An 18847-nucleotide genomic window follows, 5' to 3' on the forward strand; every position below is an offset into this window, starting at 1 on the left:
TTTGAGAAATCAGCTGACAGTCTGATGGGAACTCCATTGTAGGTTACTGTCTCCTTTTCCCTTGCTGCTTCTAGGATTCTCTCCTTCATTTTTATCTTGGGTAATGTAATTATGATGTGCCTTGGTGTGTTCCTTCTTGGGTCCAACTTCTTTGGGACTCTCTGAGCTTCCTGGACTTCCTGGAAGTTTATTTCCTTTGCTAGATTGTGGGAGTTCTCCTTTATTATTTGTTCAAATAACTTTTCTGTTTATTGCTCTTCCTCTTCTCCTTCTGATACCCCTATAATTCAGATGTTGGAACATTTAAAGATGTCTTGGAGGTTCCTAAGCCTCTCCTCATTTTTTAAAATTCTTGTTTCTTCCTTCTTTCCTGTTTGTTGTTTCTTTCTTCCTTCTGGTCCACTCCAATGATTTGAGCTCCAGTTTCCTTCCCATCACTGTTGGTTCCCTGTACATTTTCCTTTATTTCACTTAGCATAGCCTTCATTTTTTCATTTAATTTGCTACAAAATTCAACCAATTCTGTGAGCATCCTGATCACCAGTGCTTTGAACCTATGCATCTGATAGATTGGCTATCTCTTTGTCACTTAGTTATATTATTTCTGGAGCTTTGATCTGTTCTTTTGTTTGGGATATTTTTTTTTTGTCTTAATGCACCTGTTACATAGTGAGGGGCGGAGCCTTAGGTATTTACCATGGCGGGGCAACCCAGTTGCTGTGTTGTGACGCAGTATGTGGAAGAGGAGTCTGAGAGGGAACAATGGTGCTTGCTCTGCTCTGTGCCGGATTTTAGTCACTTACCCCGCTTCCCCCAAGCAAACTGTTCCCTCTGGTGCTGATTCCCCTGTGGGTGGGTTTGTGTATGTTCTAGGACCCTGTGGGTCTCTCTAACAAACTGTCCTGTGAGTTTCTCTCCCAGAAACTCAAGCCCCACAATGTTTTCAATCTGTGTTTTGAGGCTTTATTTCCTGGCCCTGGGACCCCGGTTTGCACAGTCTGTCTCACTCCCCAGTTTCACCTGGTTTATCTGTGCGAATGTGGTAGCGCCTGGTCCACCAGCCACCTTGTGTGCTGTGCTCCTCCAACATCCGCCACCTCTTTGGGCCCACCCACTGCCGCCTTCACACCTGGGGTCCACTAACCACTGCCTGTGCACCTGGGGTCCACCAGCTGCTGCTTTGCTGTGAGTCCTCTCCACCCAGCCTTCTGACTGTGCCCCTCATACCAGTCTGGATGAATGTTTCTTCTTTAACTCCTTGGTTGTTGGACTTCCATACAGTTCAATTTTCTGTCATTTCTGGTTATTTTTTTTGCTTCTAAATTGTTGTTGCCCTTCTTTTGGTAGTGCAAGGAGGTACAGTGTGTCTACCTATGCCTCTATCTTGGCTGGAAGTCTGTAAGTGTTTTATTGTGTTAGTTTCTTTGGTTTCTTGCTTATAAAGATAATACATGTTTATTATAAAAATATCATTCAGCACAGAAAGGCTTAATAAATTTTTAGTCCTAGTCAGTGTAACCCAGTTGGGTGGAGCATCATTCTGTAAACCAAAAAAGGTTGGTTTGATTCCCAGTCAGGATACATGCCTAGTTTGCAGGTTCAGTCCCTGGTTGGAGTATGTGAGGAAGGCAACCAGTAAATATTTCTCTCTTACATTAATGATCTCTTTCTCTCTCTCTCTCTCTCTCTCTCTCTCTCTCTCTCTCTCTCTCTCCCCCCTCACTCCCCCCCCCCTTCCTTTCTCTCTAAAAGCAATGAAAAAGTGTCCTTGGGTGAGGATTAAAAAATAATAAATTTTTGAAATTCCATGAAATGATGTTATTCAGAAATAGCCAATATATTATTCTGGTAAGCATCCTTCTAAATCTCTTTCTATGTGTAGATACACATAGATGATATTCATTTTAATGAGATCATACTGCAAGTGTGGTTTTGCATCTAATAATATGTTATGGACATTTTCTATGTCAGTGACTATATACAGATGAAAAGCAGTGCTTTCCAATGGCAGTCATCTCATGAAGGTGTCATAATTAATTTAAGCTGCCTCTTGTGCCAGACACTTAGACTCTTTCCAGTTTTTGCATTTAAGCAGCACATTCCTGTGGGAACATTTTTGTTCACCAGTCCAATCACCTTCTGAATAACTTTCTGAAAGTGGGGTGTGAGTCAAAGGCTATACATACTTTATATTGTGATACATATTTACATATTGCCCAATAATTGCTGTACCAGTTATACTTCTACCAATAACACCTGTCAGTACCCAAAAAGTTATTTTAAATCACTTGAAAAAAATTTTCATCCTCATTTGGGTTCATTTTCCTTACTTATAAAATAAAGAGGATGAAATAATCATTGGTTCTTAAACTTTTTAAGATCTTAGGACCATTTGAGAATTTTTTTTTAGTAAAACTGGGCCATTTTAATGTTCTTTACAATAAAACAGTTCTCCTGATGACTGCAAACATGTAAGCCATTATAATAACTGAAGTGTGCAGAAACATCACAGTCACATCTTCCTGATTGGTGCATAGTCTTCCAATAATTACAGGGAGTTACTTGTACGAAACTGCTGTCAAACCAGTAAGACTGCATTTATACATCCATCGTTCTCAGGATTATTGGTAACCTGGGCATATTTTCCCCAAATAACCTTGCCTCCTTGTGTCACAAGGCCCAACTTGCTTACGTTCACCTCGATGACAGTACCTTTGGTAATAACACCCAAAGTTGTATAAAGTGGGGATGAGGGATTCTTCTTTACACCAAGTATTGGCAGGCAAAAGGTGGCTTTCAGTTCAGGATGTGTTACATGGGCCTTCTTGAAACGTAAACCCATTGGTCTAATGAATCTTTCATATTTAGGTGGTTTTCTAGTAAAGCCATCTCCAACAAAGCACACTTTAGTAACCATCCTCTTCCATGCTTTTTTCTTTCTCTTTCCTGTTCGAATAACTTTTAATACCTCTGTTTCTCCCTGGGCACAAACTTTGAGCAGAGGGACTTCCCATTTTCCCGCTTTCTCTTTTCGTTTTTGTTTAATCATATTGGAAAGTACTTTAGCTCTGGACTGCCCCTCTCTGTCCAGTAGATAGGCAGGTACTGCTCCTTGAGGCGTCTTTTCATCATTCTTTTGTTTGGTGTTTCTCTTTTCATCCATCTTGATAGTCTTCTTCATTTGTATTTTCTCAGCATGGTGCTGTTTATGGTAGAGCTTAGCCTTAGACCAATCATCTTTTTTGCCTTCTTTGAACGTTCATGAGCCTCTCGACCTTCCTTTTTTCTCTTTTTCTCATGGTAATCCAAACGATATCCATAGCGCTTACGGTGTAACTCAATATACTCGTTTTGTGGCATGGTTACGGCAGCTGAGCTGCTGGGTGCAGTCCTCCACGCATTTAGAAGCGGTCAACTTTCGGGTCTCAGAGACCCACGATCCAACTCCACGCGCCCCGCGACAGGAAAGGAACACTTCTACGAGGACCGTCTCCAGTGAAAGCGCGGCATACTGGTTCCGAGTTTCCATTCTCCGCTTCTAGCGTGAAGGGCCCATTTGAGAATTTTTAAAATATGTTGAACAGAAACTGGAACTGTTATTTCAGAAAAATACACCTGTGCAAAAACACAGAAATTTTCATACACTATTCATGAGAATTCACGGATCTTCTGCAGCCAATTCACAAAGTCTTTAGGATTTCACTCCATGAATCCAAGTGAAGACTCTTTGAGGTAGTTTTAAAGTTTATTTCTCCTTTTAACACTGAACACACATACATATCACACTCATGTGCATACAGAATTTTAATGTATATTTGGAAAAACTTTGACATCTGCTTGTTACAGAACCTAGTCTTATTGTGATCAGTGAAATCACTGGAATATGTGTAGTTATTGAAATGAATTTCCATTTACTGCAGGTTCTTCAATGGCAAGCCCAGCAGGAAGAGGTAGCAAAACTGGAAATGGAAATTTCTGCCAGAAGAAAAGAAAAGGAAGAGGAGAAAGAGAAACTATGGAAGAGGAAGGAATTGTTGCAAAGAGAAGAGAAGAAAAAAAAGGTATAAATTTCACTATTACTGTGAATGTGTGAATGAATGTTTAGTTGCTTCATTGAACTTCAGTTAATCTTGGTGTTTGGCATGGAATTTTCATAGGCAGTTCTTAGGAAGATTCATAAGGTTCTAGTGGAGTTTTCCTTTAGTTTATAGGAGTTTTAAAGATTTGTGAACATGGAGGAGAACCTATTTTATTAATCTGCACAAGCACAAGTACTTGTGATTAAAAGAGATGCTATAGGTAAAGACAAGACAGCTTTCATGACTTGTTAAGTCTTGTACTAAGTAGGGGCATGGCAAAGACCAAGTGTACTGGGATAGCATTTTGGTTAACTTCAGTGCAGTAAATGATTGTCAAAAAATGTTTGTGTGAGAAAGCATTTTGAAAGATGGGACAGAGTCCTTTATCAGTTTGTAGAGGAGCTGCTGACATTTAGCCTGATACCAAAAACAATGGCAACAATAACAACAATAACCACAACTAAAGAATAGTGATGGAAGGAATAATTAAGCTGTAAGCCAAATTCATGGTCAATCTCTTGCAATTGTATAGGAAAAAGACATACATGTTATTTAAGTTCTTTTAAAAAATACTTCTTCCATTTTACAAATGTAAAAATACTTCTTATATTTAGAAGTATTTTTTAAAGTACAGAGAATGAAGTAATAAATGCATTATTATTCATCACCTAGCATTAAAATTGTTAATATTTTCATTCTGTTTCAGATTTATTAATTATACAGATAAAAGTAAAGTCTTCTTTTGTGGATGCACTCAGTACCATTTCCTTTCTTACCTTCTCAAAGGCAGTCTCGATCATGAATTTTATTTCTCTTTCTAGGCCATCTGTTGCTTCTGACATATTTCAATATGCAGTTTGTGACTTTTAATTTTTTTCATGAACGCTATCATACTGTATGATTCTTCAGATGTACATCTTCATTCAGCCTTACATTTTTGAGATATACCCATGTTTCTAGACAGAGACCTAGTTCACTCCTGCTATATGGTGTTTCATTGTAGAATGAGGCTATCATGCTACCACTTACGCCTTCTCTTAGTGGCTGACATTTAACTTTCTAAGTTTTTGTTCTTGAAACTATGCTGTAGCAGCCGCTTCATACATGTGCACTGGGGCATGTGTACATGGCTTTCTCTAGGGTGCACCTAAGAAGGAAATTACTATGTTGTCGGGTGTGTATGCTTTCAATTTCATAAGGATTTTAAATTTTATTTTATAAGATATTATAACTTTTCTTTTTGACTTTTGCCAATCTGATAAATGTGAACAGTATCTCATTGTTTTATATTGGATTCCCCTGACCACTTGTGAGATTGAAAATCTCCTTATGTTTATTGGGCAAAGTTTTCTTCGTCTGTGAATTGCTTCTTCATACTTCTTGTCTGTTTGTCTATTGTTTTCCTTAGTAATCTGTAGTTCTTTATGCATTCTGGATACTGGCTCTTTTTGTTAGTTATATAGGTTGCAAATGTTTTCTTCCAATAGTCATTTGCCTTTACATTTTGTCTGTAGTGTCTGAGGTTTCATGGAAATTTAAAATGATCAAGTAATTGAAGTTATTAAGCTTTTCCTTTATGAGCTGTGCTTTCTTTTATGAATTGTGACTTGGTAGTGAGGCCATCTCAACAGAGAGCTTTTTTTTATGCTTTCCTCTGCTAAGGGTCCTAGGCCTTTTATTGGCCCAGGACCAGTTGGTGTATCAACTTGGAGACCTGGGACCTGTGCTGGGAGCTGGAGAGGGTGCTGGCTTAGCACTGATGCACAGCCCCAGCCTTGGATCTACAGCTGACCCCTTTACTCCTGGTCCCAAGCAGAAATTCAGCCCCATTGTCACTTTCCTCAGGGGTGGTCATAGTGTATGCACCTCCCATTTCATGCATGGACAAGTCCTACATGACTTCTTGATCTCTGTAAGCTTGGTTCTACCTCCTGTGTGCAGAGGTCCTACAACTAATATTCAATGCCTGCCCACCAACTTCTCAGACCTATCTAAGATCCAGGTGTCCCCAAGAGTCCTTTGGCTTTGGCTCCCTCTCACTGTTCTGACTTTGAATTCTATTTATTTTTGGCCCTGGGACATTATTTGTATGTGTGTGTATTATATTACCATTTGCCTAAAATTTTTATGTATTTAAAGTGGGAAAGGAGATTTTTATGTTTATTCAGATGTAATCACCAGAGTTCTGGCTATTTTTATATATACTAACCAAAAATCTAGATTCTATTATTTTAGCTGTTTTATGTGTTGGTGACAGATTTTAGTACTTTAATGTTTAACATTAGGTTGGCAGAAAACTCCCTAAGGCAATTCCCCTGACTTGAGACTGGTTGCTTGGTCATGGTTTACTGTTTCACCTGCCTGGCTTTCTTATCTGATAAGAGAGCAAAAATAAAGATAAACTATGTGTAAAACCCCACCTTAGGATTTCTGAACAAGAGATACCTTTCTCCTACTTCTTATTCCCAGTGATTTGTCTTTTACAGAATAATACTGTCTTTTTGTTGGAATAACATTTTGATTTGTATTCAGTGCCAAACTTTACCTTGGTCAGTGCCCAGCTCCTTTCAAATCTACCTTTAAGTTATTAGATCACTTTTTTGTATGCTTTAAAACTCTAGATGAACACAGTATTCACAGTTTGTGTGGTTTTATCCAAGACTAAAGGACAGTTTTGATTCATAAGCTGTTAGGTGATAATGGTAATATTTCAGAAGCATCTTTGCACTTTTGAAATTATTGTCATGATAAAAACAAAAGATGATGCCCTTCTATAAATTATCCCTGGGAGCTATTGTAAGAAACAGAATTACTGGGGCTAGATGAATCTTAAAATTCTTGGTATATAATATTGGTTCCAGCACTACTTTCTCACTAGATGTGGCTCTTCAGGAGGCCTGAATAACAGAAAAATTGCTCTGCATCACAGTGTTTTAGGAGGTTTTGTTGCTGCATGATGCCTGGAGTTCTGTGGGGGTCCAAGGCAAGGGACATTTCAGCTTTGTTCCCAAAATGGAGATTTCCACCAAGGCTCACATGAAGAAGAGACTTACCCCTTTCTTTGTCTAGCATGCCACAATTCTTTTCAATTTTAGCCAACTTTTAATTCAGCATTGAAACCACCCATGTCGTATGATTGAGGGATGGGAAACATCAGGAAAATCACAGTAACTCCACCAGCCTTGTGGCCTTTGGCCTTACCTCAGAGATATTTCTGGGGAAGAATCTATCATTTTGTGATATCTTAGCTTCAAGTGACATCACACCAGTAAATACAAAAAAGAGAGAGTAGTAATCTTGGCCTTTGGGTGCACCCCCTTGTCTTCAGGTGACTTGGCAAATACTCAAAATTATATTCATCCTGCCGATAATATGGGAAATTCAGAAACAGCCTAGAACAAAAGAGGGTAGGCTATCATCAACAGAATGCAGGTTGGAGGGCTGGAATAGGGCTGCTTCTCAGATTTCAAGAAGCTCTGTGCTTGGGAGAGAATCCATAGTACTGTCACAGTTCAGATCAAGACCATTCTCTTAGTGTGGGATCTGTGGGTTCCTGTGAGAGCAATTCGTTATGGAATCATAAAGTCTCTTCTCCAGGGTTTCTTAATCTAATGATACACTGATCTAAAAAGCTATGGGTGGGGGAAAAAAGTCAACACAGAAATATGATAAAAAAACAAATTCCCAGACTTTAAACTCTGCTTCTTTAGGATTGTTTGGGACATAAATGGGCCAATGAAGAACATCTGTGATAGGCAGGCTTCTAAGATGGTCCTGAGGTGTCCTGTTCCCGTGAGGTACATGCCCAGTATAATACCATGGATTAGGTTATGTTATATGGCACAGACAACCTTGAGAAAAGGAGATTACCTGGGTGGGCTTCTCCTAATTATGAGCCCCTTAAAAGCAAAGAGTTTTCTCTGGCTACTCACAGGAGGGATAGTCAGAATTTGAAACATGAAAAGAACATGACCCACCACTGTTCATGGCTTAAAGACTGAGGAGGCCACATGGTAAGGAATGTGGGTGGCTTCTAGGAGTTGAGAGTGACGTTGAGTGACAACCAGAGAGAAAATGAGAACCTATAACCCTACAGTCCTCTAACTGTAAGGAACTGAATTTTGCCAAACACAAGAAAGAGCTTGGAAGCAGATTTTTCTCTGAAGGGTGCAGGTGAGAACTCAGCTTTCTCAACACGGCACCTTGATTTCAGCCTTGTGATGCCACAAGCAGAGAGCCCAGCCACACTGTGGTGGACTTCTGACTTAGAGGATTCTGAGCTAATAAAATGAGTGTTGTTTAAGCTACTAAATTTGTGGTAATTTGTTATACAACAATTTAAAAAAGCTAATATGGATTTTGGTACCTGGAAATAAAATGCTGTCAAAACAAATACCTAAATATATGGAAGTACCTTTGGAATTGGTAACTGGGACAGAGCTGGAAGAGTTTTCAGGAGCATGCTTTTAAAAAGGCTAGAACGCCATGAAATATAGGTGTTAGAGATGTGGCTGGTGAGGATTCAGAAGAAATCAGTGAACATATTATTGGAAACTAGAGATAGGAGAATCACTGTTATGTGGTGGCAGAAAGCCTAGGGATATTCTGTCCTGCAGTTAGGAGGAAATCACTCCTAAGTAATGAACTTCATATGTGATGAGCTAAACAGGATTTCTAACAGTGCATGAACTTTCTAGGTGATCTCAATCTATCCAGTATAATTTATGTGCCATCAATATGCTGACTAATACCAGTTAATATCTCCAGGCTAGTCTTCTCCCTTGAACTGCAAACTCACATATCCCACTGCTTCAGATCTGATATGCCCAAAATGTATTCTTGTTTTACCTTCTAAACCTACTCTTGGGTTGAGATTATTGCTGACAGCATGCAATGGAGAAAAGGCTGTGTGTGCTAATATAAAATGCTTTGTTATAACCTTAAAAAGATGAAAAGATCAGGGTATTCAGTCACATAAAAGACCCTTCCAGGAAATTAAGGATGTTTCTCATAGATCTTCTAAAACTAGAGGGCCTTTAGGAAGTTAAAGGACAGTTTTTTCTCAGCCACCTAACAGGAAGCCGAAAGAGAGAAGGGATTATCTCAAAAGTACCTGTGGGTGTGGCATTTGTCTAATGGAGTGAATCCCTATAAATCCACAATGGCTCACTTGATTCTTAAGAAAATTTTATTAGAATCTCTAATTTCCAATAAAACAAAATTTTATTAGAAGCATTGCCAGCTCCATCTGAAGGGACTGAGAAAAGATGAAGCAAAAGGAAACTCATGGACCACCAAATTCATTGGCAGAAAGCAGGCTGACATTCCTAATACTTCTGGCCTTGAATAAAACCCACCCATCTAGTCTCAGTAAGTGCTTCTCTTCCCTCCCCATCACCTTACACATAGAAGAGTTGTGTCAGCTCCTGGTAAGGCATATTGACAGTAAGATTGTATGTATATAATCCCAAAGGTGTCACTAAAGATCCAAATAGGATTATCATTTATTCATTAATTCATTTATTCACTTGTTTAATAAGTATGCCCAAGTGCCTTTAATATGACACATATTATACCCCATCCTTCATGCAATTGCTATAGGTCACTTTACTCAAATAGAAAATGCCCCTTTTCTGGTATCCTTTTAAGGGGAAGTGTTTGCCTGTTTTGCCACAAAGATAATATGCAATTCTTGGTTAGGTCAGTAGACACTCTTAATATTAAATTAAATATATCTGCACATATACATGGTATATACAAATGTATACATCTGTGTTTGCACACTCACACAAATAATTGCTGTGTGACTCTCCTGCCCCTCTCAGTGGGGACAGATAAAGACTTTAATTTGGGGTGGTTTGCATAGTACCTTTGCCCTCAGTCATTCATTCCTGGACCTCCTCCTCTCACATTTCCTGGTCTTGTATCATCAAACCGTACCTTTGACATCTATGCTCACACTGGCCCATGCTGGTGTGAGCTTCCTAGTGTGAATGCTGTTATTCCAATAAAGGTTATTAGTTTTGCCACATTTGATGAAAGTTTAGGCCTTAGAGTATAAACTTTTCACACTGACTCCACTAAGGTTCATCAACTCTCTTTTTACTCATTTTTTTTGTTTGGGCTTTTAATTGCTATTGTGTGGGTTTGTGCACCACAGGAACTGCAGGGTATGAAACTGTCTTCTGTAATTTCCTTCAAATGCCTGTGACTAATTGCCTTTCATTTCCAGTGAATGCCCCCCTGTTGCAGAGGGAAGATTACATAGATTTGGGGGATTCAGGTAGTGAGAAAAAGAACCTTTAAAATCAGAGCACTGTCTGAAAACATTGCCTGACAGGAAGCCCCCCCAGAAATAGCAACTTCTGGTCCAGATCCTGGTCTGTTTCTTCCAACTCCCTTTCCTTCATGCTGCTCATTCTCAACCTCGAGTAAAAGGGGGGTGTGTGTGTGTGTGTGTGTGTGTGTGTGTGTGTGGCAGAGAGATAAACAGAGAGAGACAGAGAGGCAGAGAGATATCTAACTGGATCCCATTTAGATGAAAATGATTCAAGATATAAATATTGTCAATTTGTGTAACCCAACAAGGTGTGTCCAGAAAGTATCCAGCTATATACTATGAAAAATAGAGACATTTATTGAAGGAAATACAAGATACAAACACATTGTACATAAAACAATGATGCCTCAGTCCCCTTCAAATTAGGCACCTTGGGACCTCACACAGTTCTCCCAGCATCTCTTCCACTGTTCAAAACACTCTGTAACAAAGTTCCTCTGTTCATTTATGTACTTTTCCTAAAAGTGCTCATAAATAGATACATATATATGAATGACTGACTATATGTATGAAATATCTGAGGTCTGTCCAGAGCTATCCAGCCATATAATATGAAAAATAGAGGCATTTATTGAAGATACAATATACAAAAAACACTGTACATATGACAGTAACGCCTCAGTCCCCTTCAAAGTAGGCACCTTGGGACCTCACACAGTTCTTCCAATCACTATCAGCTACCCTATTGTCTTTTTTTGAATCTCATTAACAGTCTGAAATCTCCTTCCTTTCAAAGGTGATTTTAGTTTTAGGGAAAGCGAGAAGTCACAGGGGGCCAAATCTGGGCTGTAGAGGGCTGAGTTACCTGGGTGATAAGATGTTTTGCCAAAAACCTCTGCATGAGACATGATACATGAGCAGGTGCATTGTCGTGATGAAGCTGCCAATCACCAGTTGCCTATAGCTTCAGACATTTTCATCAGATTGCATCTCTCGACCAATGAAGAACATTGAGGTAGTACTCTCTATTAATTGTGTGGCCTGGAGGAGCATACTCATGATAGACAACACCTTCCCAATCAAAAAACACAATTAACATTGTCTTGATCTTGCTGCAACTTTGCAGCACCTTCTTCCAGTGTGGAGAAGCAGGCAACTTCCATTGAGACAACTGGGCCTTCATTTCCAGGTCATAGCTGTAGACCGATGATTCATCTCTGATTATGACTTCTTGAGGAAATCTGGTTCATTGGTAGTGGTTTGAATCAAGTCACTAGGAATTGCAGCACAATGTTCCTTCTGCTCTGGTGACAAGCTGTGGAATGAATTTTGCCACTACACATTTCACACAAGATCCTTCATCAAAATCTTGGACACAGTAGTATTTGGAATCCCCAGACCACCTTCTAGTTCTGGCACTGTCAGTGGCCAGTCTTTGTTGTTGCAGGCCTTCCAAAACATGGATCACTTTTAACGGATTCTCAACCATCTTTGAAGCATTTTTGCCACACTCTTATTTACACTGCACTCATTGCATCATCCCCAAAAGCCTTCTGAATCATCCAAATAGTTTCCACAGAGGAATGTTCAAGCTTAACACAAAATTTGATGCAGATTTGTTGCTGTACTCACTGAATCATTTTGAATGAGAAAGCCACACAGTACACATGCTCACTCAAGGGCATTCATTTACCACCCCCACTGACTAGTACAGTGAAGTCATCATTGTTCATGCACATGCATCCCAGTCCACTCTCTTTGGCTGCCAGGTTACATCAATGTTACACAATCCATTCTCTTTATATTAACAATGGTGGACTTTTTCCACACAGACCTTGTATATCACTGGAGACTAACTGAACTGTGAACACAAACAAAAACTCTATGGCAGTGTTCAGTAATTCAGGGACATACCGATGACCTAAAATTGGCTTATAGAGCCTTTTTACAGTTCCATAAAATGGAGAATATAGAACATAAGAACTCTCATAGAGTGCTTGGACTCTGAAAATATGTATTTGAATGTCTCTGAACAGTTTGACCTTTGTTCTAACATCCACTCATCCAAATCTCTCACTTTTAATCATCCTCCTTACAGAGGAAGCACCTGCCACTAGAGCAGAGTATCCCCATCTGGCTGAGGACCAGTCTGTTGAATTATCAATACCCTCAGTTGTGAGGTTCTCTCAATTACTAACTCCTAGAAATGTGATCTTGCAGTCAAAGTTTGACAGAGTAGTTTTCTTTTAATTACTGGTCTTTTTACTTGAGAATCTGATGAAAAACCCTAAACATGGTAGCTGTAACACCTAATGGGTAAATTAACTCTCAGACTTTATAATGGTCCAAAGCAGAAGATTATGTAATTTTTATGTATAAATGATTCTAAAAACAATCAGATGTTTCAGACTTTATTTTTCTGAATATTTAATATCAGTACTCTGAATAGTATTGTGTGAGTAAAGAAATTAGTATAGAATGGGAAGTTTAATTGTTCAAAAGATCATATAATTTTTAAATATACATAATGTTCCTTGTTTCACTGTTAAAATCTGGGATGAACATTAAATAACCTTATTAATTAACTGATTCTAACCTTCTAATATGAGACTGACTGGAGAGTCACTTCTCAGTACATGAGTCAATAGGTGGCAGAAAGGCAGATGATAGTCCAGGGAGCTCACTTTTCTGGTTTCAACTATCTTTTAAAAGTGAAATTTCCATTAGAACTTCTTTTTAAAAAGTAGAAAAACTAATGATGGGATATTCCTACTCCTTGTCAGGACACAGTTTTTTATTTTGTTTTTATTTATTTATTTTTACTTAAAAAGTCAGATCGAGGGTGGGGAAAGCCCTGGGTGATTAAGAGCCAGGAATGTTTATTTTCCTGTAAAATGTTTCCCAATAAATACTTTTAAAAGAAAAGTCTTAAAAATTAACTTCAGGTATCAATCTTGGGCTATATTTTCTGGCTAGGTCTTGATTATTTATGGTGATTGAATTTAACAGAGTGCTAGCTATGTGCAAGTCACTGTTGTATGTTCATAATTACCCTAAGGGGTCTGTGTTAATATGATCTTCATTTCATAAATGAAGGAACAGAGATAGAAAAAGTGTATATAATTTCCCTAAAGTCATATAGCTGTTAAGAGGTACAGTTAGGACTTGAACCCAGGAAGGCTAAATCTATAGGTCATCATTTTAAACACTGCAGTGCCGCCCATCATTGATTTCTATTAATTTTTATGATTAATCGATTTGGAGAAATCTTGGTTTCAAACTATTTGCTTTAGGGTCATTTTCATGGCTTTAGTCTTGCCCTACTTTAGTCAGGACCATTAAATAGATAGGTAAAAAATAATTATAACACTTAGTAGTCTGCTTATTAGGAGTATTTCTTTTATGTTCTGTAGTACACACAATTTCACCCTATTTGTTTCCTTACTCATCTTAATATTCTCTCAGGATTTCTCTCGTTGGGTTAATAAACCACTACAACTAAACACTATAAGAAACTGGATTACTATAGTTTGATCACAATTGAAGTATCAGTTATAAGATGTGTGTAGTGAATGGATTAAAAACACCTTGATTGCCTCTTTGGTGCTATTCTTTTGTTAAATAGACTGAAGAAGATATTAACACTTTTGATGTGATTTTTTAAACCTATCAACATCTTACTTCACAAGAAGAGAATTTCTGTAGGCATCCTATATCACACCTACCAACCTATCAGAATCTGTCTGTACCCATGACCTACCCTCCCTCCTATTATAATGCATGAATTAGGTATCTGAGCTCCTGTCTAAATCCAGCCCCTTCATATACATACTGTATCCTATTCCCTCTCTGCTATTCAAGTTCATCTCAATCTCTCTCCCTCCACAATTTCTCCCTTTTCTTCTACAAAGCTTTCCTAATAACCTACATATGTACCATGATGACTTCTATTAAAAAAAGATCCCTTGACCCCACACCCTCTTCCCTGAGGATAATCGTACCATTCTATAGCTAACTTCTTTCTGCCCATTATCTCTTGTCCCATGTCATCCCTCCATTCAGCAAAGGTGTGCTTGCCAAGCTTTCATTGCCCTCTATGTTGCTAATTCCAGGGATCAGATCTCAGGCCTTACCACACTTGTAAATTAAGCTCAAAGTGGTTACTGCCCCCTCCTTGGAGAACTTGATATTTGGCTTCTAGCAAGTCAACTCTTTTTGTTCTTTTGTCTCACTGGTTTCTCTTTTTAAATAAACTTGGATAGATCCTTCTTGTCATTCTAAGTCTGGCAGTGGCCTGGGTGCTCAGTCCTCTAAGTATGTATACATTCTAGGTGACCTCAATCAGTCCAATATAATTTATATGCCATATATATGCTGACTAATACCAATGAATATATCTGGTCTAGGCTTCGCTCTTGAACTCCAAACTCACACAAGCCACTGCCTCAGATCTATTTTTCTTTTCCTTCCAAACCTGTTCCTTCCCCAGTATTTCTTTTCTCAACAAATGGAAACCTATTCTCCCAGTGCTCAGGCCAAAAGCCTTGGTATTATTATCTTTGATTCTTATTCTCACCCTGGCACTACAAACCCCATACCCATGACTTTACCCATTGTCATGAATAGAAGGCTCTACCTTTCAAATTAGAACTACCATATTTTTGCTGTGTGTAATGCGCACCCCCATTTTTGTGTGCATTATATGTGGGATTATTATACCCATGGTATGTAATCATTATACCCATGTATAATGTGCATTCTTATTTTTCCCCAAAAAATTTGGGCAAAAAAGTGAGAAAGTATACATACTTGGGCTAGAAAGTATACATACTTAGAGGACTGAGCAACCCAGGCCACTCCCAGACTTAGAATGATGAGAAGGATTTATCCAAGTTTATACATGGTGAAATATGGGTATTTTAATAACCTCTTAATCTTCTAATTAATTCCTCTGCCTCCTCCTTTTCGATTCCTACCCTTCCTGTCCACTATATTTTCCACATAAGAGTCACAGTTATGTTTTTAAAAGTCACATCAGACATGTCACTCCCTGCACTACACTCAATATCTCTTGGATCTTGTATCCTACCACTTTTCCCTCACTCATCCTGCTCCAGCCATGCTAGCCTACTTCCTCCTCCTTGAACACCCTAGCACATGCATCCTTAGTTTTTTGTACTGGCTGTTTCCTCTGCCTGGAATTCTTCTCTCCCAAAGCCCCATAACACACTCTCTTATCTCATTATCTCATTCAGAGCTCCACTCAAACTTGATTACCAAACTTAAGATAGCATGCTCCTCCCCTGTTACTTTGTTCATTTACCCAACTTATTTTTTTTCCTTAGCATTCATCATCCCCCTGACATGTGTCTATCTCTTGACTGCCTTCTGTTCCTTTTCCAGAATATAAGCACCATATAAAAGGGGGATATGTCTGTTTTCTTTGTTACTTTATCTCCAGTGCCTGGCACAAGGCCTTCAGTAAATATAATTGGTTGGATAAATGAATTTAATGAACAAGTAGTATATAACTATTCATTGTTGTTGAGGTATACAGGAAAATGTGCCAAAATAGGAGGCCCTAACAAGGTGTGTGACCTTGGGCAACTTATGTAGGCTCTGTGAGATTTTGCCTCCTCAATTGTAAGATAAGGTATTTGGATTGAGTAATTGCTAAAATCACCGAAGCTATAGGAAGTCATGATTGAATGACTCTGAGGTTTGATTACTCTTCACTCTCCCTGACATTTCAGGCTGTAAAATACAACATCTTCAGTATATATACTCCCTTCATAATGAATACTGAAAAGAGAGAAATTAAACAAGATTACAGACAAATTCATTTTAGTAATATCAATGTATGACATGATCATTATGTAATATTTCAATGTGCCTGCTGAAAATAGACCTTACTCCTAAAGAAGACATAATAGTTATTTTTTAATCCACCTGGCATTTCAATTAAGGGGAAGATAACTAATGTGTTTATCCCATTTCTTGGCTCATCATGTTCTAAGGATCTAAGACTACATCACAGCAGGAAATAGCTATTACCCATTTGAGTAGGCAGCTCTGTTATGAAAAAGTGCTCACATAAGTGACAAAGTTAAACAGCACCTAAAAGAGATTCATATTAATTACTTATGCATATAGACATTAGCTAACTCCAAATAATTTATAATAAAAGGTATTAGTACCATCATGCTGGGCATCCTCCCTTTGGATCATATCTACTCTCCACTGTGCTCTGTGAGCAGGGAGTTTTCTTACATGGTTCCCTTACCCTCTGGCTTCTGGTTTGGCTCAGTCAAAGTGGAACATTGGAGATGAGAATGAGGGAGGTCAGTGAGGTTGGGTGAATTGTTTCCCCAACTCCTTGCCTTGCAGAGTTGTGCTGACTAGCTGTGTCCTCTACCAAAGGTCTCAGCTCCTGTCAGGTGGCCCTCCCCATACCACCTTCTCTGACTCTGGTCTGGGGCTGTGAAGTGGCCAGGCTCCTAAATGACCCCTGTGATTGCCCTGCATTCCAACCCTCCTGTGTCATTGTCCCCTGGATTTATCCTACTTTTGAGTGTGCCATCTGTTTCCTATTAAGAATCATTAAAATAGAAAATCAGTAAGAGAATGAAACACAAAAAATTAAGAGGATGAGAATACGGTTGTCAGCAAACCAAGACTAAAAAGGGGTGCTATAATTGAACATGGTTAAAGTTAAAAGGAAACATTTAGCTCTTATTTGCTAATAATAGACAACCTCCCAGCATATTGGGAGCTGGCAGCATGTATTGGGGGAAGGGAGGCAAACCACCCAGTGGATAGCATTTTCAGTAGAAATTTTGCAGGAGTCTAAATCAACCCTCATATGATATTGCATCAACCTTTAAAAGACTTTTGGCGTGAAGTTAAATCATAGTTCTGTGAAACTTTTCTATAGAAAGTAAAAATGATTCCACGTACAAGGTGATGAAAAGTGAAAATGTTATATAAAAGGATGTATACAGTATTCTTGTCATCTGACTAGATACAGGAATAGAGTTTAGAACCTTCAGGAAGGAAAAATAGTCATGTCCCTTATATGTCCCTTCTAAATGTTAATTTTTCTTGATCAGACTTTTAAAAAGCACACTTTTGTAATTCTGAAGTGTTCTATGTTCATTGTGGACAGTTTGGAAAATACAAATGAGCAATAAAATACAATGAAAATCACCCAAAATCTTAAACCACTACCAAAAGGAAATTATTAACGATGTCCTTATATTCTTTTTTTGTGGCACAGGGACTTTGGCTTAACTATTGAATAGAATCATACTGTATACATTATTTTTAACCTAATTTTTCCACTTATCAATATATCATATTCATCTTCCCCTGTTTTTCTACCACATAGTGTTTGCACATAGTTTGCATAGTGTTTCACTGTGTGAAATATTGCATTTAAACAACTTCTTATTTTGGGGTGTTATATCATTTCCATTTTTTTTTACCATTTTAAAGCTATAATGGATATACCTGTATATAAATCTTTCCATATGTCCCTGCTTATTCTCAAATTTTATTTATTTCTTAATTCTTTTGCTAGTTTTTTAAAATAATTTTTTTTTTAGGTACAGTAGACATAAAGTATTACATTAGTCTTAGGGGTACAATCCAGTGATTAGACATACATAGTTATGAAGTGAGCATCCTGAGCAAACTACTGCCTGTCTGATACCATACATCATTATTACAGTATTATTGACTATATTCCTTCCCTATACTGTTCTTTACATCTTCATGACTATTTTGTAGCTACCAGTTTATATTTCTTAATCCCTTCACCTTTTTTCTTTTCTGTTTCTTTTCTTACTAAATTTATTCTTTAGCATAATAATTTTCTTTTTTATTGTATTTTTCCATTACCATTTAACCCCTTTATACCTGCCTCACTCCCCTACAATCACCATACTGTTGTCCACGTCCATGAGTCCTTTTTTCTTTTTAATCACTCCACCCTGTCATGGCCCCCATTGCTCTCACAAGAGCTGTCAACGTACTCTGTGTCTACAAGTCTGTCTCTATTTTGCTTGTTAGTTCAGGTTGTTCATTAGATTCCACAAATGAGTGAAATCATATGATATTTGTCTTTCTCTGGCTGGCTTATTTCACTTAGCATAATGTTCTCCAGGTCCAACTCATGCTGTCACAAAGGGTAAAATTTTCTTTTCTTTTTATTTTTTATGGCTGAGAAGTATTACATTGTGTAAGTGTCCCAGAGTTGTTTGATCCACTCATCAACTGATGGACACTTGGGTTGCTTACCATCTTAGCAATTATAAATAACACTGCAATGAATATAGTGGTGCTTATGTCCTTTCAAATTAGTGTCCTTTCAAATTTATTCTTTGGATAAATTCCCAGAAGTGGAATCACTGATTCATAAGGTCATTCCCTTTTTTAATTGTTTGAGGTATTTCCATACTGCTCTCCACAGTAGCTGCTCAAATCTGCA

The 18847-nt window shown here is 38.2% G+C and overlaps 2 protein-coding genes across 2 annotated transcripts in view; one reads left to right on the forward strand and one right to left on the reverse strand.

Moving 5' to 3' along the window:
- The window catches only part of CCDC148 (coiled-coil domain containing 148), a 232500-nt gene that overhangs the window by 155450 nt on the left and 58203 nt on the right, over positions 1 to 18847 (forward strand). Inside the window, exon 11 of the mRNA XM_045819379.1 lies at positions 3921 to 4061. Coding sequence (XP_045675335.1) covers positions 3921 to 4061 — 141 coding nt within the window. The remainder of the gene's footprint in view (positions 1 to 3920; positions 4062 to 18847) is intronic.
- On the reverse strand, positions 2482 to 3374 carry LOC123806372 (ribosome biogenesis protein NSA2 homolog). The gene is given in 2 exon segments (XM_045819512.1): positions 2482 to 3228; positions 3231 to 3374. Coding segments are annotated over 2 exon segments (780 nt in total). The 5' UTR covers positions 3361 to 3374; the 3' UTR covers positions 2482 to 2578.

The sequence above is a fragment of the Phyllostomus hastatus genome, unplaced genomic scaffold (assembly GCF_019186645.2).
Source record: "Phyllostomus hastatus isolate PE091 unplaced genomic scaffold, TTU_PhHast_1.1 phas_contig_1, whole genome shotgun sequence".
Taxonomy (NCBI): Eukaryota; Metazoa; Chordata; class Mammalia; order Chiroptera; family Phyllostomidae; genus Phyllostomus; species Phyllostomus hastatus.